Genomic DNA, 24,799 nt, shown 5'->3' with positions numbered 1-24,799 from the left:
CTACCAGATGGACAGCCAGATGTGTCACCCAAGTTTCTGTTTAATGCAAAGATTTAACTTCACTTCTGTCTTTCATGACCACTGCTTGAATGGGACTCTAATTTGGTATATATTTCTAGCTGGCATACTTTTCATATTCAGTGATAAAACTTTTCTTTTTACTTCTCCAATATATGATTATATGGAACCCCACCCCGTCCTGCCCCAAGGGCATATACATGGTTATCATGAAGAGAGAAAATTAATACAGAAATATACCATGGAAGTCTGAGCCATCTGCTCATGCAGTTTACTATGCCTTTTTGGAACTGCTAAGGCCTAACTTCCAATATGCCCCATATGAGTTTCTGATAGAATGCTGGTGTACATTTTAATTTTAGGATCCATTGTATCAAATTGGCCAAATGAGATCAGATTCTTCCTGGTGAACATATGTCATACTAAAGTATTAGGATGTTTACTACGTATTATTCACCAGGTACAATTAGCATAATGTCATCAATGTAATAATGAATCTATTCTGTATAATAAGTATATGCTATATCACATTCTAAGATATGTCAAGGTGATCTAGTTCTCTCTGGGATATCTTATGGCAGAGATCAGGAGAACTGACATATACCTGGATAAGATAGTAAAGGAATACTTTTATTTTATAAAATTTTGTAAAAAGACACTCCACAAATGGTGGGAAATATTTGTAATATGTATATCTGACAAAGGGATTGTTTCCATATTATTTATAAATAATGTTATAACTCATTATATGTATATATGTGTACATATATACCTCAATATAACAAAAATTGTATAAAAATTGGCAAAATATTTAAATGTAGAGTTCACAAAATATTAGGTTGGTGCAAAAGTAATTGTGATTTTTGCAATTATTTTTAACCTTTTAAACCACAATTACTTTTGCACCAACCTAATACATATATTAATTGCCATAAGTACATGAGAAAATGCTCAACAGATTATTAGAAATGTACAAGTTAAAACTGCATTTCGATACCATCATAAACATACTAAAATTTAAAAGGCTCACCATAACAAATGTTGCTGTTGATGTGGAGGTACTGGAACTAATAGTAGAAATGGTACAACCTCTTTGGAAAATGTTATATGTTTACAAAATTAAACATTTATTTTCTTTTTTAAACACGGCTTTATTTAAGTATAATTTATATTCAAAAACTGCACATATTTAATGTGTGCAATTTGATGAGTTTAGACACATGCAAACACTCATGATACCAGCACCACAATCAAGGTCATAGACATGCTCATCACCTCCCAGACTGCATGTTAAGTGGTCTTATCACAAATAAAAGAGGGGCAAACACAAATTTACTTTTTCTATAAGATCTAATGATTTTATTCGTAGGTATTTCTTCAAAATATTAGAAAATAAATGTCCAAAGAAAGACTTTAACAAAAATATGTATGCTGGTTTTATTTATGATAGCGCCAAATTAGAAACAACCCAATGGGGTAATAGATGAACAAATTATTATATATCCACACAATGAAATACTACTCAGCAATAAAAAAAAATGAACTGTTGGTCTATGCAAAAATATGGATGAAACTCAAAAATGTTATGCGGAGCATAACTGACAGGAGTGCATACCACACGATTCCATTTATGTAAAATTCTAAAACCAGCAAAACTCCTCTCCATTGATTGTAAGTTAATCACTGTCTGGTTCCAGAGGTAGAGGGAGGAACTGCAAAGGTACATCAGGAAACATTTTGAGATAATGGAAATGTTTTATATTGTGAGTCAAATTTTATATGTTGACTATTTTCCCTTAGAAACTAAACTAAATTTCACTCAACCCAGATAGTGCAATCACTATATTCTCCTACATATGCGTTCTTAGTAGTTCTATGAATAGAATGTTTTGAAGATGATACAGATAGAATATGTTCAGTTTTTTTCTCCCCAAACTTTTAGTCTTAACTGTCCCCAAATTTAAGCAACAATTCTGTTATCTGCCCTTTCCTTCTGCAGTTTACCTTGTACAATTTTGTTTGGGTAATGGCAGAAGTGACCAGAGATATCTATTTGGAGCTACCTAGAAGAGTTTAATTCTGCACTTCTTTTTCTCTTTACATTTTCTTTCTTTTCATTCTTTTGCACTCTACTTTTCTATTCTCATTTCCTTTTCCCCTCAGACTGTCCCTGTCAGAACAAATGTGATGGTAACTCTGAAGAAGCTTGTGGGACATAAGCAATTTCCCTTAAGTTTCCTCCCTTTTATGTATAATATATGTGTATATAATAGAGGGGAGATATGAGAAAATTTGAAAATTCTCATGAGGACAGATTTGAAAACCAAACTGTCCTAATAACCTAACACTATCATAACATTATTATCTTGAATATTGATGATAACATTCTGGGTACTTTTAAACTATTTTTTTCTTTTTCTCTCATTTTTTTTCCTCGTGTGTGTGTGTGTGTGTGTGTGTGTGTGACATGATGTTTGTGTTTGAGAGAAAATGGCATTTGATCTTATTTCAGTAGCCAGTTTAAAGCATAACTTTCTGTTTTTTGCTTTCACCACCTTTAAGATGGCCTTTCTTAACACATAATAATTAAACCATAATGTCCTAAAACATGCATCTTAATTAATTAGTATTTTTATCTCATAAGGCACTCTTGGAAGAATTGAAAGGGAACTCTTGGGAGAATTGAAAAAAATTTGCAATTGAATATTTTTTACTCTATGGTTCTGATGAGGATCCTCTGGCGAGAGATAAGACAAAAGGAGTTCTTTACTACTTAAGGTTGTTTTGTTCTTACTAATCTTCTCCTTTTTTTTTTTTTCTTTTACCGGAAGATAACAGCATGACTCAAGATCATAGTCATACAGTTACATACTTTCGTTTTAAGATCTAGTATTTAAGTTTCTTTTACTTTTCAAAAGTAGCTTGACTGTAGTTGGAGCTGTGTTGTAAAAATAACAATAACATTTTTACGTTAAAGTGGAAACTTTAAAGAGAGGTTTTGGAAGATATGACACAAAGCATCCCTTTAGCTACCCTGTCTGGAAGTGTGCCGAATACTGATAACAGCAACCAAGGAAGTGATGAAACGAAACGAGGTAAGAACATTTTCAGTTGTTCTTAGAATGAAGGTCATTTAGTGAAATTACGAAGCATATGCGTAATGTTAGACAAAAGCCTTAGAATACACGAAACGGGTCTTGTAGATTCTCCCATCTAGGCATAAAATCTTATTTTTAGTTAACCTGTACATAAATTAAAATTTTAACAACAAAAGTCAGATTTGTAATGGACTATTTTGTCCTTTTAATTCAGATTCACTTTATCTTAATTAGTAATGAAGAGGGATTAGCCATAGTATAAAACTGTTCAAGATTCAATTTTACATTTACTTAGTATTTCATGACTCCATTTTTGGAGAAGATGTTAAATCTGCATACTCATTCAATGCCCAGAATGCACACAGGATATGAAAAAGTTGCCCAATATTTGTAATACTTTAAAAGATTGTTTATGGCCTGTGAGGAAGTAAAGATAAACTAGACTTCAGAGATACTTAACAGCAGAAAGATTAGTTCCCTGTCTTACTCTTATCAAAACAATTGCTGGTATCCTGATATCCTTGAGGATGTCTCTGGAAATCTTAAGAAGGATAAGGAAAGAAAATGTACCAAAAAGAAAAAGAAATCCTTAGAAAACCACTTAGTAGCAGTAGATGTATTAAATAACAAATTCAGAGTATGAAAGATCCAAATTCTAAATCTAACAGGAAAATCTTTCAAAGTTATTTAAACAGGGTTCTTTATAGTCAAATTAAGGAGAATAAGGGAGGAAATGACTCTAAAATGCATTAATCACAGCAATCCATGACTTATGGGCTATGGTGAGTATTAAACATTTACCATTTAATTTTATTTCAATCTTCCAGTGCATTGAACATTCAAAAACTATTGTTGTAGTTTATATTAGAACACATAAATACTTTAATCCTCTATTTTGATAATTTAATAATTCTGTCTAAGGTTAGATCAAACAGGGTTGGGGACAGTGGGATCAAATATTATTTTGTAAAATGAAAATATCTGAACCAAAAAAATGCTTTCCAGCCAGTTACAAAACCAGTGTTAAATTTAACTTTACATACCTTTCGACAGTATGGATTTATATGTTTTATGTGCAAATACTTTATGTATACACAAATATATAAGTTACTTAATATTATATTGTTTCATTTTGTTTTGTTTTGTTTTGGGGATGCACCAAAAATTATACTCCAGGAACTGACTTTTGCCTTTGCAAAGGCGCTCCTCTTAAAGGGACTGCACAGACTTACCCACCAACAGAATCACTTGCTCTGAGCTCCAGCGCTGGGACAGCAGCTGGAAAGGTGGCAGGGATATACGATGGTGAAATGAGTTGTCCAGTGTGCCATGGGGGCTGGAGAGGCAGCTTTCTCCTGGACAGAGGAACTGGCAGAGGCCATTGTTTCTATGCTGTGTCCTCCACTTTCCCACTGTACGAACACAAGCAGCCGCCATATCTGAGTCTCTGCTGTTTGTTCTCCACACCCTGATGATTTGAGATCTGACCCTGCCCAACTCGATTCAGGCACACCCAGGCTGTTCTCAGTGGCCGCTTGCCTTGACTCAAGCTGTGCTTTCCTAGGGTCGCTCAGAGGTTCAAGGATAAGCAACATCTGGCTTGAGTGTGTCCTGTGCCTCTAGAAGGACTAACAGCAGGCGGCCTTGGTTCTTGGCTTGGTTCAAAGACCTTCCAAGCACAACATGGGTGGCAGCCATCTGCAGATTTCTTTCTGGCACCCACTAGGAGGCCCCAGGTGGGGCATGGGCTGTGGCTGAAGTAGACCTACAGCAGATCCCCTCCAAGGTGGGCCTGGAGCTGGTGCCCCCAGTGGCCAGCTTCAAAATGAACTGGAGCATCACCTAGCCATCTCCAAGTACAATACACCCAAGGGGAAGATTGGGGAGGCACCAGAGTCCTGCTGAGGCAGATCCTTAGGGTCAGCCCCTGCACAACAACTCTTCCACTGTAGTCAAGGCCAGTCCTCACAACCAGTGATCCCAAGGGTCAGTCCCTCCCATTGATGTACAATTATCAACCAAGGCTCAACTACAAGAGGAAGGCACACATAACCCATAGAAGGGACTCTCCTGGAACGTGTGGCTCAGGTGACCAAAAAGACATACCACTGAACCCCACAGCACACCTACTACATAAGACCACTCTACTAAGACCAGAAGACATAGCAGCCCTACCTAATACATAGAAAAAAACACAGGGAGATAGCCAAATTGGGGAGACAAAGAAACATGTCCCAAATCAAACAGCAGAACAAAGCTCCAGAAAAAGGACTAAGTGAAATGGAGATAAACAATCTATCAGACACAGAGTTCCAAACACTGATTATAAGAATGCTCAATGATTTTAAAGAGAACTTCAACAGAGAGATGAAAACCATAAAAAAGAACCAGTCAGAAATAAAGGATACAATAGCAGAAATGAAGAATATATTATAAGGAATCAACAGTAGATTACATGAAGCAGAGGATCTGACCAGCGATGTTGAAGATAATGTAGCAGAAAACACTCAAACGGAACAGCAGAAAGAAAAAAGAATCCAAAAAATTGAGGAGAGTTTAAGGGGTCTCCGGGACAACATCAAGCATATCAACATTCGCATTATAGGAGTACCAGAAGAAAAAGAGAGAGAGCAAGGAATTGAAAACCTATTTGAAGACATAGTGACGAAAAATTCCATAACCTGGTGACGGAAATAGACATACAAGCCCAGGAAGTGAAGAGAGTCCCAAACAAGATAAACCCAAAGAGGCCAACACCATAACACATCGTAATTAAAATGCCAAAGGTTAAGTACAAAGAGAGAATCTTAAAAGCAGTAAGAGAAAAGCAGTTAGTTACCTGCAAGGGAGCCCCCATAAGACTGTCAGCTTATTTCTCAAAAGAAACTTTGTAGGCAAGAAGGGAGTGGCAGGAAATATTCCAAGTGATGAAAAGCAACGATATACAACCAAGATTGCTGTATCCAACAAGGCTGTCATTTAGAATTGAAGGACAGATGAGGAGCTTCCCAGACAAGAAAAAGCTGACGGAGTTCATCACCACCAAACCAATATTACAAGGACTCTTGGACTTCTTTAAGCTGGGAGGGGAGTAAAGGATAGATGAAAGGGGAAGGGATTAAGAAGTACAAATTGGTTGTTATACAGTAGTCATGGGGATGTAGAGTATAGCATAAGGAATATAGTTAATAATATTGTAATAGCTAGGTATGGTGGCTGTGGGGACAGAGCCCCAAAAAGCAGTTTCCAGGCTCTCAGCCTCACATAGAAAGGTGCTGGCTCAGGTAGTAAATGGCCATCGACTGTGATCAAATGGCCAGCAGCTGTGGCTAGTTGGCCGTCAGCTGTAACCAGTGAGCCATTAGCCATGAATGTAACTGCCGTGGCTACACTAGCAGAAAAAAGGGGGAGCTAGCAAGAAGATGGTGGCTGAGTCTGCAAGCGGCACAGTGAGGGTTGAGAATTGTGTTGCTCCTGGTTCCTGTGTCTCCAACCCAGCCTCCAGTGAGAGTATAGTGGTATGACTCCCCTACCTATGGCTCCGTGGGTGTTCCTTTTTGGCCTCACCATATCCTGCGTTCTTATGTGGGGAGTGGGACCAGAGACTCCGCCTGACACCCCGCACGACACTTGGCGTAGTCGGCAGGATCCCCTGCACTACACATGGCGCAGCGAGCAGCGTATGGTGTCGGCCAAAGCTCTCCGAAGGGCGGTGAAGCAGTTTGTGCCTATGAACACTCAGTTGTAGGAAGACCAGGAGGAGCAGCTGCCAGAGAGCTGGACCCCCGTGGAGAGGTGGGAAGACATGGATGGTTCCCCAACCAGCAAAGCCGGAGAAAGCGAAGGTCCTTGCAGCCCGGTGGGCTGGGAAGTGCTTGCTGAGGCAGCCCGGATGCAGGACTTGTAGTCCCAGGAGGAATGGCTTGCTGAGTCCTCCGTGGGAGCTGAGGGTGAGGTCAAGGTCATCCCTCACCCCCAGGACAGCCCTGGCGAATGACTATGGACTATGGGGAATTGCCTTCCATACCTAATTTAAAGGACCACTTGACTGTTTGGGAACATACCACCATGTAGTGGAACTGGTGGATATTTGCTTTTGTGTCTTGACCGGCCGCCATCGAGAATATGTAAGCACCTTGACTGTGAGCCACTGTTGTTCCAGCACGGTACCCTGAGAGGCCCAGAGAGAGTGGCAGTGCCCTGAGAGCCCTGGCTGTGTCCAGGAAGTCTGGCTGTGTCCAGAGAGAGTGGCAGTGCCCTGAGAGCCCTGGCTGAGTCCAGGAGGTCTGGCTGTGTCCAGAGAGAGTGGCAGTGCCCTGAGAGCCCTGGCTGTGTCCAGGAAGTCTGGCTGTGTCCAGAGAGAGTGGCAGTGTCCTGAGAGGCCCTCGTGTGCCCGGGTAGACTAGTGGTACCCTAAGAAGTCCAGGAAGTCTGGCTGTGCCCAGAAGTACTGGTGGTGCCCTGAGAAACCCTGGCTGTGCCCGGGGAGACTAGTGGTACCCTAAGAAGTCCAGGAAGTCTGGCTGTGCCCAGAAGTACTGGTGGTGCCCTGAGAAACCCTGGCTGTGACCAGAGAGCTTGGCTGTGTCCAGGAAATAGCATTCACCTCCAGGCTCCTCGCACAGGGCCCCTCGCGGAAGATGCTTGTCGCGTAGATTGTGAGGCGAGACCGTGTAGGTGTGGAGTGTGGGGACAGAGCCCCAAAAAGCAGTTTCCAGGCTCTCAGCCTCACATAGAAAGGTGCTGGCTTAGGTAGTAAATGGCCATCGACTGTGATCAAATGGCCAGCAGCTGTGGCTAGTTGGCCGTCAGCTGTAACCAGTGAACCATTAGCCATGAATATAACTGCCGTGGCTACACTAGCAGAAAAAAGGGGGAGCTAGCAAGTAGATGGTGGCTGAGTCTGCAAGCGGCACAGTGAGGGTTGAGAATTGTGTTGCTCCTGGTTCCTGTGTCTCCAACCCAGCCGCCAGTGAGAGTATAGTGGTATGACTCCCCTACCTATGGCTCCGTGGGTGTTCCTTTTTGGCCTCACCATATCCTGCGTTCTTATGTGGGGAGTGGGATCAGAAACCCCGCCTGACACCCCGCATGACACATGGCGAAGTCGGCATGATCCTCTGCACTACAGTGGCAGAGAGGTTCTAAATCTATCAGGATGATAGATCAGAAAGGGGTTGGGATTAGGGTAAAAAGGTGGCTATCATCAACAAGACAAATAGTAACAAGTGTTGGAGAGGCTGTGGAGAAAAAGGAACCCTCATACACTGTTGGTGGGAATGCAGACTGGTGCAGCCGTTATGGGAGGCAGTGTGGATGTTCCTCAAAAAATTACGAATAGAATTACCATATGACCCAGCAATCCCTCTCCTGGGTATCTACCCAAAAAATCTGAAAACATCTACACATAAAGACACGTGTGCTCCAATGTTCATTGCAGCTTTGTTTACAGTGGCCAAGACATGGAATCAACCAAAATGTCCTTCGATAGATGAATGGATAAAGAAGTTGTGGTATATATACACAATGGAATATTATGCGGCGGTAAGAAAAGATGATATAGGAACATTTGTGACAACATGGATGGATCTTGAGAGTATGATGCTAAGTGAAATAAGTCAGACAGAAAAAGCAGAGAACCATATGATTTCACTGATATGTGGTATATAAACCAAAAACAACAAAAGAACAAGACAAACAAATGACAAACAAGAACTCATAGACACAGACAATAGTTTAGTGGTTACCAGAGGGTAAGGGGGTTGGGGGGTGGGAGATGAGGGTAAAGGGGATCAAATATATGCTGATGGAAGGAGAACTGACTCTGGGTGGTGAACAATGGGATTTATAGATGATGTAATACAGAATTGTACACCTGAAATCTATGTAATTTTACTAACAATTGTCACCCCAATAAATTTTTTAAAAATTTAAAAAAATATATTAAAAAAATACAAATTGGTAGTTAATACAGTATGGGGAATATAATCAACAATGTTGTAAAGATCATGTAAGGTGCAAGATGGGTACTGGATTTATCGGCAAGATCACATCATAGACTGTGTAGATGCCTGACCAATGCACTATACACCTAAAGCTGAAGTAGAATAATATTGAATGTCAACTATAACTAAATATATAGGTATATATAGTCATGGGATGTGGAGTACAACATAGGGAAGATAGTCAATTGTATTGTAACAGCTATATGAGATGTTAGAGGGGTAGTAGCTTGGGGGATGGGTTATCATTTTATGAAGGGTTTAAATGCCTAACTATTACATTGCTTTGTACACTTGAAACTAATAAAAAATAAATTAAAAACATAAATAAATAAACCAAAATGTTATAATGGTAAAAAAAAAAAAGCAACTTATGTTTCATTTTTTTTCCTAATTGGGCACTAATAAAAGAAAAACAATTTCTGACCAGAGATTAATTCTGTCCTACTGACTTTGCAGATGAGAAAATGCAGGACCAGAAAAAAATAATGACTTATCCAAGTTACCATTGCTTGTTTTGGCAAAAATCTCAATCCCAAATCTTTTGATTGAATATTCTATGACTTTTCAAATATGCTATTCTAGCTATCCTTTAAATTAACCTTTTCATTAGTTAGAAAATAGATTTTTCTTAGAAACATTCAAGGAATCTTAGGATGTGCTGATATTTTACCATAGATGAAGCATAGTAAAGGCCTGGAGTGGGGGGTCCAGGCCTGAGGAAATTCTACCCCAAAGACTCACACATATTTGATTTCTTGGACAATGACGTAAAATCCCAGGTAACATTTGAACTGGATGTAAGAATGTCCTGAGAAATATCAACCAAAGGAAAAAAATCAGATTTTTTTTCATATGACAAATGGAAAAAGTATATTTTGTGTCATCTCCTTGTGAAATATCAGAATAAAATTGCCTAAAGGGTGTGTCAGATAGTTATGAATGCAAATTTAGTTTTTCTTTCACCTGTTTTTTAATCTAAATGTGTTTGTTTTCTGTTTTTCAGGTGTTAACAAAAAATATATGGTGTATATTTTAGCACTTTTTACTTTACTGGTAATATCTTTTATTGCGAATATTGTTGTACCTATTGTAATAGGTGAGTAAATTACATCCTTTATTTTTTCCCTTATTTTTTTTTCTTTTCAGAGTTTCCTGTTGTATGATCCTTTTCCTTTTTGTCTCCCATGATTTTTTCTCATTATTCTCACTTCCTTCCCATTAGTCACAATATATTTAATGGGCATCAATGAATGAATTGTTACGAATTATGTGACCTGTGTAAGGGATTGGGAGATGCAAAGATTAAGACAAAATCATTCATCCTGATAATGGTAATCACTATTTCGACTTCTGTTGCTTAAGTTAGTTTAGTCCACTTAAAAATTTATACGTAAGTAAAATCATGCAATTTGCATATATCCTTTGCATCTCATTTCTTTTGTTCCACATTATGCTTGTATTATTCTTCCATTTCATAACATGTAGCAAAAGTTTATTGACTCATTTTATAGAAGGGAGTTAAAAAATTTTTTATACAAAGGGCCACATAGTAAATAATTTAGGCTTTATTATCCACACAATCTCTGTTGCAACTACTCAACTTTGAATTAGAAGTGCAAAAATAACTGCAGAAGATAAACAACTGAGCATGGCTGTGTTGCAACAAAATTGAACACAGAAATTTTAATATTATTAGTTGTTCTACTTTTGATGGACATTTTGATTATGCTACATTAAGACTAGGTCTTATTAATTTTGCTCCAAAAGATGCATTAGAGCTGATGGTCCGGCTAGGTCTTATTTTCAGGGAAACACGGTAGGAAAGTCATTGACTTTTTATATTAATTTGTATCCTCCAACTGAAGTTTGTGTTTTCAATTCTTTAAGATTTTCTACAGAATGATCATGCTCCCTGCAGACAAAGACAGATTATTTCTTCCTTCATAATTTATATGTCTTTTATTTCCTTTTCTTGTCTTATTGTATTAGATAGAACTTTCAGTATAATATTTAAAAGAAGTGATAAGAAGGGACATCCTTGCCTTGTACCTGATCCTACTGGCAAAGTCTCTAGTTTGTCACCATTAAGTATCATAATCGTTGTAGGTTTTTTGTAAATAGTCTTTATCAAGTTGAGGAAATTTTCCTCTATTCCTAGTTCACTGAGGGTGTTTTGTGATGAATGAACATTAGATTTGAGTCAAATCTTTATATTGATACGATCATGTGATTTTTCTTTTTAACCTGTTGATATACTGGATTTCATTGATTTTCCAATGTTGAACCAGCCTTGCAGACCTGGAATAAATCCCACTTTTCATGGTGTATAATTCTTTTTATACATGGTTGGATATGATTTTGTAATAGTTTGTTGAGAATGTTTGCATCCATGTTTATGAGAGATATTCGTCTATAGTTCTCTTATACTGTCTTTGGTTTTTGGTATTAGGATAATGCTGGCCTTATGGAAAGCGTTAGGAAGTATTCCCTCTGCTTCTATTCTCTGAAAGAGATTGTAAGAGAATTGGTATAATTTCTTCCTTAAATGTTTGGTAGAATTCACCAGTGAGCCCCTCTGAGCTTGGTGCTTTCTGTTTTGGGACAAGTCATGATTATCGATTCAATTTCTTTAAAAGATATGGTTCTATTCAAAATGTTTCCTCTTGAGTGAGTTTTGGAAGATTATATCTTTCAAGGAATTGGTCTATTTCATCTAGATTACCAAATTTGTGGGCATTGAGTTATTCATAATATTCCTTTATTATCTTTTAAATTTTCATGGGATCTGTAGTAATGTCTTCTCTTTGATTTCTGATATTATTCATTTGTGTCCTCTGTCTTTTTTTCTTAGCCTGTGTAGAGGTTTATTGATTTTATTGTTCTTTGCAAAGAACCAGCTTTTGATTTGTTGATTTTTTTCTATTAATTTCTTGCTTTCAATTTCATTAATTTTTGTTCTAATTCTTATTATTTCTTTTCTGTTCACTTTAGATTTTATTTCTCTCTGTTATTAGTTTTCTAAGATGGAAACAGATTATTGATTGTCAACCTTTCTTCTTTTCTAATGTGTACATTTAATGCTATATATTTTCCTCTGAGAACTAATTTTGCTGCACACCATAAAATTTGATAAGTTGTGTTTTCATTTTCATTTAGTTCAAAATATGTTTTAATTTCCCTGGAGACTTCTTTGACCCATGTGTTATTTAGAAGTATTTTGTTTCATCTCCATGTATTTTGGAAATTTTCAGTTATCTTTCTGCTATTGATTTCTAGTTTACTTCCATTATGATCCAGAAGCATACAAGTTATTATGATTTTTTAAATTTGTTAAGGTGTGTTTTATATTAACTACAAATTTTAATAAATTTTCTTCATTTTTATTTAGATGTTTATGTCAGCAACAGATTATCTGTAAATAATAATAATAATTTTATTTATTTTTTTGAAATCCTTATACTACTTTACATATTTTTATTGCCTTATTTTACTGGCTAGAATTTCCAGTACAAGACTGTGAAGTAGTGAGAACTTGCATTCTTATCTTACTCTTAATATCTATAAGAAAGTTTTTAATATTTCTCTATTGAGAATGATAATTTGTGGATATTCTTAATCAAATTAAGGGAACTCCCTTTAATTACTAGATGGCTAAAAGGTTTTATTTTGAAGTGGTATAGAATACTATCAAATGCTATCGAGATACTTAATTTGCTTCTTTTTTTCTGTTAATGTGCTAAATTGCACATTTAAATGTTAAACTAAATGTTCATGTGTAAAATAAACTCAATTTGATTATAAAGTATTAAGCTTTTAACACTCTTGATTAAACTGGCTAATATTTTAAGGTATATGCACATAGGTTTATTAAAGACTGAGCTATAATTTCCCCTTGAATTGGAAGGTATTTCCTCCTATTATATTTTCTTAAAGAGGCTGTGTAATATTGTTACGTCTTTCCGAAATGACTAGATGTATTCACACTGGAACCATCTGGAATGGGAGATTTCTTTGATGGAATTTTTAATTAAAGATTTAACTTCTTTACTAAATAGGGTATTATTCATATTTACCGTTTCCCCGAAAATAAGACCTAGCCAGACAATCAGCTGTAATGCATCTTTTGGAGTAAAAATTAAGATTCAGTATATATTATATTGTTATATTATATTACATCATATCATATCATATCATATCATCATATCATTATATCATATCATATCATATCATATCATATCATATCATATCATATCATATCATATTATATCATATTATAAAGACCTGGTCTCATATTATAGTAAAATAGGACCAGGTCTTATATTAATTTTTGCTCCAAAAGACACATTAGAGCTGATTGTCTGGCTAGGTCTTATTTTCGGGGAAACATGGTACGACTTTTCCTTTGTCAGTTGTGATAAGTTGTGTATTTTAAAAATGCATCTTCTTTTTTTCATTCCTGGTATCGTTAATTTGTTTCTTTATCTCCCTCTTTTAAAATTTTTATCAGTTTTCCTAGTGTTCTATCTTTAGATCATTCTAAAAGCCAACTTATGAGTTTCTTGACTTTTTCTACTTTCTATTAATTTTCTATTCAACTGATTTTGGGTCTTATTTTTTTAATTGTGTCTTTCTACTTTGGTTTTAATTCACCACTCTTACTTTTTGAGATAGATGATTATCTTTTCTAAAAGTTTTTCTTCCTTTTTGAAACATAAATTTACGCCAATACATTTTCCTCTTACCTTTAAGAAAATGTGTTATGTTCTGCAAGTTTACATATATCACATATACTATGTATATGTAACTGTCTTTCAGTTCAAAATATTTTTTACTTCCCATGTTTCTTCTTTGATTGATGAGTTATTTAGCATTGAATTACTTAATTTACAAACTTTGGTGATAATCTAATTTTATTTTTGTTATTGATATATGGCTCAATTCCTCTGCAGTCAGGTGGCATACTGTAAATGTCTTCAATTTTAAAAAATTTCTTATTACCACTTCACTGTCCTGCATTTTGGTAAATGGTTCATGTGCAAGGTAAAGAATGTGCATTATGTAGTTTTTGCATGTAACTCTCTATGTATGTCAACTGACTTAGTTTTGTTAGCATGGAGTTCAGTTATCATTATCTTTACACTTTGGCTCATTATAATACCAATGATGAAGAGAAGGCTGTTATAAGTACTTGGCATCAGGTGACTATAGATGATAATTTAGCAAATTGTTTTGCCTCTGTGTACCCTAAGTCACCAGTATCCCATTTATAAGAGGTAATTAGATTCATGCCTTTAAAGCAAACTGCATTGGAAAACCCATACCATATCTCAGCCTTAAGGTTCTATTTCTTTAGAACCACTTTTTGTACCAAAAACTGATTCAGTCTGTGTGTGCTCGGAAAAGTAGACACGACAAATTTTCAAGAATAGGACTTTAATGTAGGAATTGGGGATAACATGATTGTGGGAGGAGCTGTGGAGTAATGGTCTGGAAGACTGTGTAGCTGGAGGACAAATAATCACTAATAATTTTGGCTTAAAGCACTAATGTGTTTGGAGAACCCAGAGATTAGAGGAAAGTCTAATAAACTAATACATCTAGCTGCCATGATTACAAATGGGAAACTTTTAAAAAAGCCTATGAACTTCCTATGCCCTAGGCCTCCAAGAATAATGGATTCTGCTTTACTTCCACCTTCCAAATTCATGTGGATTCTTTTCATTGGTTAATCCAAAACCATACAGTTATGGTGGTACCTCATTGAAAACAAGCAATACAATACATATCTTGTTAGCTATTTATTCTGTTTTATTATTTTCACTGCTTCTTTAGAGTTTAACATAAATTTCCTAGATATAACTCTAGTATAAATTATCACTTTTATTACTTACTTATAATACTAGGATTTCATTATATTTCATTTACCCAGAAATAGCATAGGTGACAAATGAAATCACACTGGTAGCTCTAGGAAGGGCTATGTATCACTGAGACTGGAGTTGAAAGGAATATGAGTGTCCTGTCAAATTCTGTGCTGCTGTCATTTAACTTAACATGCATTTTTTTCAACTTGTTATGTGAAAGATATGTAATTCTAATCATGATCATAATCTTTTACATCACAATCCTATCTTTCCCCAGTGATCTCAAATACAGAGGCATATTATTTCATCTGGTTCTTAAAATACATATTTTTCATTTCCAGTTAGGCCACTTCTGGTTACTCAGTATTTTTGTCCAGATGATTGGATTCGTTTCCAAGATAGTTGCTATTATTTCTCTAAGCAAGAAGAGAATTGGAATTCAAGTAGATACAACTGTTCCACTCAACATGCTGACCTAACTATGATTGACACTATGGAAGAAATGGTAAGTAATCTAACACGCATTCCTTATGAATTTTATTGAGTAGGGACATTGGAAATATTCAAATTCCATTATTATTTTTAAAACTTTGTACACATGCCTGTCTATATATACAGAATATTGAAGATGTCCATAGTGTGTCATGAAAGATACAGTTGGAAAAACCTGGTGATATTTTGTTTGGATTGTGTAAGACTTACATCAAGTAGTAGACTTGATAGCTATCTTTATATTAATATTTTAAGGAGTAGAAATAGAAGAACTTGATAATATTTGGAAACCTTTTAAAAGTCAGCACTCCACAAAGAAATAACTGCCTCAGGGAGGATGAGATTCTCCATTCTACCACCTTTGAGAAATCTTCCTTTGACTTCTCAGGCTGGCTTTGCTGTCTGTCGCTGAGGTCCCATGGCGGGCTCTATCAGAGCACTCACTACCGGTTATGCAATAAGTGTGCGATGGAAAGTTTCCCCTAGCCCAGAGTATGAGCTTCCAGTGAGCAGATATTGTGTTTTATTTGAAATCGCATGCTTTGCTGTAGCATAAAGGCAGATACAAATTAAAGGTGAATGGATTTTCGTTGAATAAATGTTGATCTACATGGCAAAAATTTTATGAGTAGAGAATCACCAATACCTTTAATAAGAGATAATGAAGCTCTGTAGCTCTGCACTAGTGAAATCTGTTTTTCCCCAAGTCACTTCTGCAGTAAGCATATATTTTTACTTTTGTTTAGTCTCTTTAAAAATAAAGGGTCAATATAAGTGGTAATGTAACTTGATTTTAATTTTTTGTGTGAATAATGTATAATTAAGGAGTGTTTAAAATGAAAAGAGTATAGCACAGCAGTCAACATTGTTAAAAGAAAATTATATGTTATTTCTGTGGTGAACAAAGTATATTTATATAATCTCCCTGAAGATTGGTTCAAATTTAAATAAATGTGAACAAAGCTGGGGTAATTTATAGATCAGTGCAAGGAAACAAAACTATTTTGGAAGCACTAAAAGGTATGGAAATCAGAATCAAATGTGAAGAACCAGATATGTTAAGAGTAAACAGAAAATCAAATATGCATGCTCAATTAAATGGGAAGAGCTTCTGCAGTCAACAGTTTCACTCCTGAATTTTGCAAGACTTCTGCAATAAACATTTTTAGAAATCTTTAAACTACCTTAGCAATTCCTCTTGGGGGAAAAAGATGCTAAATTAGCAGCAAGCTGGAAAATAATAAGTGTTAATAAAATTTTGGGGGGATAAATAAATAATAAGGCAAAATATTTTCAAAATCTTCACTTACAGGAATCTTGTTGGCAAAGACTGAAAAGATACTTAATAGCATGGAACACAAAAAACAGAAGTACACAAAACAATTTTGGACTTAAGAGAAATCAATAAACATATCAGATAAGAATGATTGTACTGTTTGGATTAAAAAAAAAACCCTGATCATACAATATCCTGATATATTTTGAAAATCACAGATGCCTATTGTGTACTATATAATCTGGGCAAATGTTAAGTGACAAACAGAATGAGGTGAACTTACCTGTGAAGGAGTGATAAAAGTAATGTATACAAAAGTTTTAAAGGACTGTTTATTTAAAATAGTTTAGAGTATTATATATATTTATTTAAGTTACAAAATGTTTTCCATAATTGAAATGAGATGAAACTTGTTTCATGAATTATTTTTATATTTATTTTCACATACTTAAAATTATCTTGCATTTTTAACAAGGGACTATATGGGCACCCCCTTGTTGAGGAAATAGTGATTAATATTTTTCATAGGATGGACTCTAGGAAATGCACCTCCTAGTTGCCTGTCACCAACACCACAACTACTGAACCTCATCCTATAACATATATATACGATTTCCTGCTGTTTTACAATATGTTTATCCTTTTTTATATATATTTTTTTCTGCCTTCAAACAAACTCTTTCGTAAGACTAGACTATGAATGTCCTTTTCTCCCTTACTCACTATATTTATCATGGAATCTTCTCCTTTTCCCTTCTAGGCCCACATCTTAGAGCACATCCTATTTGAAAATCTCCCATAAAAACCAGATACTTCTTCCTGTAAACTCAAATTTCACTATGTATTTATTATACTCTTTATCATCTCCTTATTTAGTAGAATATTTTCTATCTATGTTTACATAATTTTTTCTCACTAAGTGAAACTCTTTGAATCCAGGGAGAATGTTTCTTAATCTGTTCCTTTGTAATCCCAAAATCTTAGCCCAATGAATTGAATTTTTTCAACTAAATTCATAAAATGCTGCAGAAGATGGTATATTAAAATGCCGAAGGTTACTGGTGTCAATGTTATCAGATAGGAATGGACCATAATGCTGTGATCTGTCATGATTTCCTTATATTTATCATAACACTGAAACATAGAGTGAAATAATGTAAAGTTTGTGGTTTCCAAAGTATTTAGTAGCAGAGTAGACTCACTGACTTTCCATATATAATATAGTTCTATGGTCAAAAAGGGGTCTAAGGAAGCAAAAAATTTTCAAATTGAATGAATTAGAATAAAAGGAGGTGAGTGTGTGTGTGTACAGTGTGTGTGTGTGTGTGTGTGTGTGTATGTGTATGCTCATGTGATGATTTTGGGAGAGAAGTTGACGTAAAATACAACATTAAACTAAATATACTAATAATTTCTAGGAAGAGGAAAACATAGTGAATATGTGATGGTTAGGAAGGCAGTGCAAGAGCTCAATGACAACCTCTGGCTTTCCAGAGTTTATTGTTTAAAAATCCTGAGGGAATAGATTTTCATGTTGAATATGTATCAGTTTAGAATCAAAAACTATCTTAAAGAAAAATTATCTCACATCTTTGTCTCACAAATAAGAAAACTGAGAGTAGGAGGGTAAAATATTTTTTCAAAATGCCATAGCTATCTTCTGATGTAGGTAGGAGTTGAACATTTGTTGCCTAGCTCCTCACAACCAGCAAAGAAAGAGGCACACAATAGGTTGTGATAAAAACTGACAAGTAAAATTATGAAATTTATTTTGTCTCTAAAGAATTTTCTTACCCAATACAAATGCACGTCTGATCATTGGATTGGGCTAACGATGACAAAAAATCAAACAAGACAATGGGTAAATGGAACCATATTTAACAAATGGTAAGTTTCTTTATTTCTGGGATTCTTTACATTTAGATCATTTAAACTTTAGAGCTTCTGCATTACCTACATTTCTCTAGATCCCAAGATTTGTGTGCATGTTGAAAAGATGGAATGGGGAAGATTGTATAATACTTAGACTAGTTCCAATTGTCAGCCAGACAGGTTGGGAATCAAGATATAAGAGGAAAATGTCCTACTTGGTTATTTTGAAAATAGAGATCTAATATTCATAAACACAGTCCAAAAAATTAAACTTTTGCCTGATTTTAACTTATTTTCTCCAATTCTACATCTGTTTTTCCAGTTTTATGCTACCTGTTTGCTGACATCTTTGACAGCTCAGGATAAATTTGTTGTTCATTTTAACCTGATTTTATTTGCTTTGCTAGTACAATTTATCCTGGGCTTTGCATATTCTATTTTACAATAAAAAACATTGGATCTAAAGACCTGAGTTCACTGCACATATGACCTCAGCATGATGACTGCCAGCGACTTTACCACTTATTTTCTATTAGAATTTCTCAGTAGCAACACAACTGACATTTTGGACTGAATAATTCTTTGTTGTTAGAAAGGGTACTTTCTTTTTTTTTTCTTTTTAATTAAAATTTATTGGAGTGACAATGGATAGTAAAATCACATAGGCTTCAAGTGTACAATTCTGTAGTACATCATGTATATATCACATTGTGTGTTCACCACCCAGAGTCAGACCTCCTTCCATCACCATATATTTGATCCCATTTACCCTCATCTAACACACCCCTAACCCCATTACCCTCTGGTAATCACTGAACTATTGTCTGTGTCTATGAGTTTTTGTTTCTTTATTTGTGTCTTGTTCCTTTGTTGCTTTCAGTTTTATATCTCATATATCAGTGAAATCATATAGTTCTTGACTTTCTGTGTGACTTATTTAGCTTAGCATAACAATCTCAAGATCCATCTATGTTGTCACAAATGGTACTATTTCATTTTTCATTATGGCACAGTAGTATTCTGTTGTGTATATATACCACATCTTCTTTATCCATTCATCTATTGAAGGACACTTTCATTGTTTCCATGTCATGGCCACTGTAAATAAAGCTGCAATGAACATCGGAGCACATACATCTTTGCAGATAAATGTTTTCCAATCTTTTGGGTATATAATATTGTATTAGCTTCAGGTGTACAACATAGTGATTAGACATTTATGTAATATACAAAGTGATCATCCTGATAAGTCTAGTACCCATATGATATTACAATATTTGACTATATTCCCTGTGCTGTACTTTACATCCCCATGACTGTTTTTATAACTGGCAATTTGTTCTTCTTAACCCCTTCACCTTTTTTCTTCATTTTGGAAGGGCACTTTCTTGTACATGATAGCAGCATCTCTGGCCTCTACTACTAGACACTAGCAATTCCTCCCTCCCCACTCCACTTGTGACAACCAAAAATGTCTCCAGTTATTGCCAAGTGTCCCTTGTGGGGGCGGGGGGAAGAGGGGCCACAAAGCAAAACTGCCCCAGGTTAAGAACCATTGGTTTATATGAACTGGTAGTTCCACTGATTACAGGTAACTAACTTAATTTCTGTTTAACAAATATAAATTCTTGGAACATAGACTTTTAGGATTCAATTTGGTATAGCTATCTTAACCCTAGCAAGAGTACTGTGTCACAGCACACTTTTTTAGGACTCTGGAAAGACATTTTTTTAAATGTGTCATTTGGGCAAGGGTGAAATCACAGGACTGCCTAGTACATAGTGTTTAATCCCTCTGTTGTAGGTTTGATGTGAAAGGAAATGGAAAATGTGCTTACCTAGGTGATGATGGTGTAGCAACAGCTAGATGCTACACAGAAAGAAAATGGATTTGCAGGAAGAAAAAAGGCACTTGGTAAGTGGTTCTAATCATGGGCTTATAACCAAAGGTAAGATAGTTTTAATATCTGTAACCTTTCTTTCTTTCTCTCTGTATAACTTAACTTTCAACATTTCACTGCTTTAATATTATAGCCTGATAATATAATACCTTTTGATTTAATTGTTAGAGTAATTTCTTTCAACTTGTGTTTTTACTTTTCAAATAGAATGGATCTTTGCTTTGCTATAGCAATTTTAGAAGAATCTTGTAATTTCACAGAATTTATAGGTCAGTGTTGGGAGTATTGCAGTTATAACATTATTCTCTCATTAATTTATAATATATATTTTGTATTGATTTTTGTCTTCTTAAGTAACTTACAATTTTTCTAAACAGTTACTGAAAATTATTTTTTGCATCCTTATACATGTATCTATTTTTTTGCTATTGCAATTATGTAATTTTATTATCTTTTAAAATAATTGTTTCTATATAGATATGTATATAGACTTTTTTTTTGGTAATTCTCCTGTTCAACATCCATTCTGAAAGCTCTTATGATTTCTAATAATTTATGGATTCTTTTAAATACTGCAAAACATAGTATCTAATAATAATAGTTTTTTTTCTATCTTATAACTATTACTTATTTCTTGTCAAATTAATATGGGTAGCAGACTTGGTGGGGTTATCACTTTGTGAGGGGTATAAATGTCTAATCATTATGTTGTTTTGTATACATAAACCTAACAATAAAATTTAATTTGATTTAAAAAATAATAAAATAAAATGTGTAGGACTGCCAGGACAATACTGATGGTGAATATTCTTGATGTGTTTCACATTTTAAGGAAAATGTTTCTAACATTTAACCATTAGTAATGTTTTATCTAGTCTTTTTAAATACAATTTTTAAGTTAAGGCAGTTCTTTTCTATTTCTGTTTACTAATTCTTCTTCTTTTTTTCTCTCTTTTGTTAGAAGAGGCAAGGGAGGATTCTCCACTAGAGCAAGCAGTCTGAAAGATCAGCAGACACCTTGATTTCAGACTTCCAATTGCCAGAAAGGTGAAGGAGGAATTGTAGTTTTAAACCATCCAATTTGTGATACTTTGTTCTTACGGTGCTAGCAAACTAATACATTGTATTATATTACCAAGATCAGCTTATTGTCATTACTATATTCCATCTATCTTGGATATAAGCCTGAGCTAGAATGTCCCTTTCTTGTTTCAAGGTTCTTCTTTAAGTCAAGGAAAATATATCCTTCAGGCATCTCAGTCAGTCCAGTCTGGTTTGACCTAATCATACCGCAAAAGTGCACAAGAGCAGAGCTCACCAAGTCACCCCCCATCTGTATTGCTATATCCAGTGGTCTGGCTTCAGGTAACATCGCTCATGTTCTCTCAAGCAGCATTTAACATTTATTTTCTATTTCCACTTTCTTTAAATGTTGTCTTCCAAGAATTCTGCGACACCATATCCCCCTGAGATTCCTCCTGGCTCCCTGACTACTCCGCTTTCTCTGCTTTCAGGATACATGTTTTGTCCCTGCCTTTTATGTTAGCCTTCCTATTGTTTTAGGCCTTCCCTTCTCCCTTTGTACTCCTCCTTAGGGAATCTCCTTTATGTATTTGAGATCAATGTCTACTCTAAGGAACCCAAACTTACATACTCAACAAAGAAACTTCCTCTGAGTTCCAGATTTAATATCTAACTGCCTACTCCACTTCCATGTCTCAATGATATCTTAACCTGAATGTGTCTAAAATTTAATTTATAATTTACACCCAAATATGGCCCTCATCACTGTATTAAACGGAACCATCATCCAACTAGTTGCATAAAAACACAAACTTTTTATTATGCTTAACATTGCTTTCTTCCTCTTTTACCCTTTCAGTCAATCAACAAGTCCTATTAACCTTTAAATTTCAATTCACTTCTCTTTATCTTCAAAACATTCATACTAGTCCATCATCTCTTGCCCAATAGTGGATACCTCATATTCCTTTCCCCATACCATAGCCAGGGTAATGGCTTCAAAATTCAAAAGTGACTATGTTATTCTGCTAATTGGTTTCCAATTGCTATTTAAATGAAAGTGGAAACACTTGTATGGCATGTATGACACTTTGTATTTTCCATCCATATTTCACACCTAGCTTGTACTTTCTTGACATCTAGTACTTGACATTTTGACTCACTAAACTCAAAAGATTTTTTTCACCTATTGATGCGTTATCTGGGCCCTTTTGGAAGGTTTCTTCTTTTTTTTTACTTAATTCTACTCAACAGACATGTTTATTTGTTACATATTTAATGAAGTATTAACAGAATTCAGTGACAATATCAGATCACCCTACTTTATATTCAAATAAGTATCATGCAAATTTTTTCATAACACCAATCAAATTTCATTCAACTAATATTTATTAAGCATCTATTATGTATCAGGCATTGCTTTAAATAATAAGGATAAAACAGGAATCCAAACAGGGCAAAATCCTTGCCCACATGGAGCTTAAATTCTAGCTGAGGAGTCAGAAAATTAAACATCATATTTTGAAAGATACAAAGAAAGACAAATTATTTGGAAAAGAAACCAAGTTTTAATTTTATATTTGTTTGGTTAATTATTTTATTGATGTTTATGAATCAGGCTAGAACATACAGGCCAGTTCAGACATTGGCAAAAATGGTTACTGATATTCTGCAGAGATTAATGCCACTAAAAAATAAAAAAATATAAAATAAAAACTAAAAAAATAAAAACAACCACTACAGACAGCAAAGGATTGTGGAGATCAGGGACACAGATGTCACCTTGCAGGTTTGGAACAATTTGACCTTCAAAATAGAAGATTATGGCATATTTAACAAAATGTGAAAATAGACATCCACAAAAATGAATTGCAATTTTAATGATAAATGAGATATTTACAAAATTTAGAAGTACCTCCTGTCAAAACAAAAATTGCACGGAACAATGTTACACAGGGAAGAAATACTTTATACAAGACTATTGGAATAAGGGAGACAGGTTAGAACTCAGTCTGAACTACAGTCTGCTGAAACGAAAGGCAGCAGGGTTTTCAAGACCTGGGAGGAGGGAAGATGATACACAATCTGATTTTGCTATGTGGTTTAAACAAAGGAAAATTAAACTTGTTCAGATCTTCATGATAGGAGGTAGTTTTACAACTTGGAACTAGGCACCCACTAAAGTTAGTCTCCTACCCTCCCACAGAAATTGAAAAATAAGGGTGCTGTCTTTCTTTACGATTACATTTCAAAGGGATGGCTCTTAGGTCCTTGAAAAAGATGTTTCTGGGTTGTAAAGCTTTCAAGAGGCCTTAAGAAAAATTTACCTATCAAAGGAGCATAGAAAGAATTTCCATGTACAAGTTTCTAAAGTAAATGCTCCACGAAAAAGGGAAGCCAGGGGTGCATAGTCAGTAAGAATGAAACTTATAGTCAAGCTGAGGAGCATGTTAAGGCCATCTCAATCACTCCCACAAATACTAAAATACAAAGGGAAAAGAGTAACTTTACAGTTAAGTATGGTAGAGAACACATTAATCATGTGAACAAAGTGAATATCACCAATAATAGAACAAGGAAAAATGTGTACTATCTGAGAGGATGCAGTGAGAAGACAGCTTCACTGTATCCCTTCTCTGCCATTCCTGCCAAGGAGACTTAACTTGAGTATAACCATGAGAAATAATCAGACAAATTCAAACTGAAGAACATTTTACCAAATAACCAGCTTGTAGTATTCAAATGTCAAGGCCATGAATGTCAAGAGACTAAGGAACTCTTCTAAACGGAAGGAAACTAAAGAGACATATCTAAATGCAGAAAATGAATGTGAGCTGGATGTGTAAAGAGCATTATGTATTTTGACACTAGCAAACCCTGAAGGGAGTCTGAGAAATTGTTGGTAGTACTGTAACAATGTTAACTTGTTGATTTTTATCATTGTACTGTGATGAAGTAGAAGATTTTGTTTGTAGGAAATACACACATTATCCTATGATACTTAAAATTTCATAATGAAATACATTAATTTAGCAACTAATTCTCAAGAGGCTCAGGAAAAAGGTTTAATTTATTTTTTCTGAACCCATAATCTTAAAAGTTTGTGATAGTTTCTAAATTTAGGTAACATTTTTATAAAATCTAAAGTAAACAACCTATCTAACACTTTTTACACAGAATTTCCAGTTTTAAATTTTATATCATAGAAATAAAAATGTTATTATTGAACAAGATATCTAGAATATTTGTT

At 35.0% G+C, this 24,799-nt stretch overlaps 1 protein-coding gene across 1 annotated transcript; it reads left to right on the top strand.

The window, feature by feature from the left end:
- Nucleotides 1-2,857: 2,857 nt before the first annotated feature.
- LOC117028708 (C-type lectin domain family 2 member B-like) lies at nt 2,858-24,502 on the top strand. The gene is made up of 6 exons (XM_033117590.1): nt 2,858-3,113; nt 10,125-10,217; nt 15,327-15,490; nt 18,537-18,640; nt 20,430-20,540; nt 21,488-24,502. Coding segments are annotated over exons 1-6 (561 nt in total). The 5' UTR covers nt 2,858-3,025; the 3' UTR covers nt 21,489-24,502.
- Nucleotides 24,503-24,799: the final 297 nt, after the last annotated feature.

The sequence above is a fragment of the Rhinolophus ferrumequinum genome, chromosome 10, assembly GCF_004115265.2.
Source record: "Rhinolophus ferrumequinum isolate MPI-CBG mRhiFer1 chromosome 10, mRhiFer1_v1.p, whole genome shotgun sequence".
Lineage (NCBI taxonomy): Eukaryota > Metazoa > Chordata > Mammalia > Chiroptera > Rhinolophidae > Rhinolophus > Rhinolophus ferrumequinum.
The sequence above is the reverse complement of the archived record's forward strand: the minus strand, read 5'-3'. Positions and strand labels throughout refer to the sequence as shown.

Bases quoted from the DNA above. Each gene is read 5' to 3' on its own strand.
- LOC117028708 (XM_033117590.1), top strand. From the start codon at position 3,026: ATGACACAAAGCATCCCTTTAGCTACCCTGTCTGGAAGTGTGCCGAAT. The intron at 15,491-18,536 runs GTAAGTAATCTA...TTGTCTCTAAAG, and splicing joins TTGACACTATGGAAGAAATG to AATTTTCTTACCCAATACAA. The intron at 18,641-20,429 runs GTAAGTTTCTTT...CCTCTGTTGTAG, and splicing joins GGAACCATATTTAACAAATG to GTTTGATGTGAAAGGAAATG.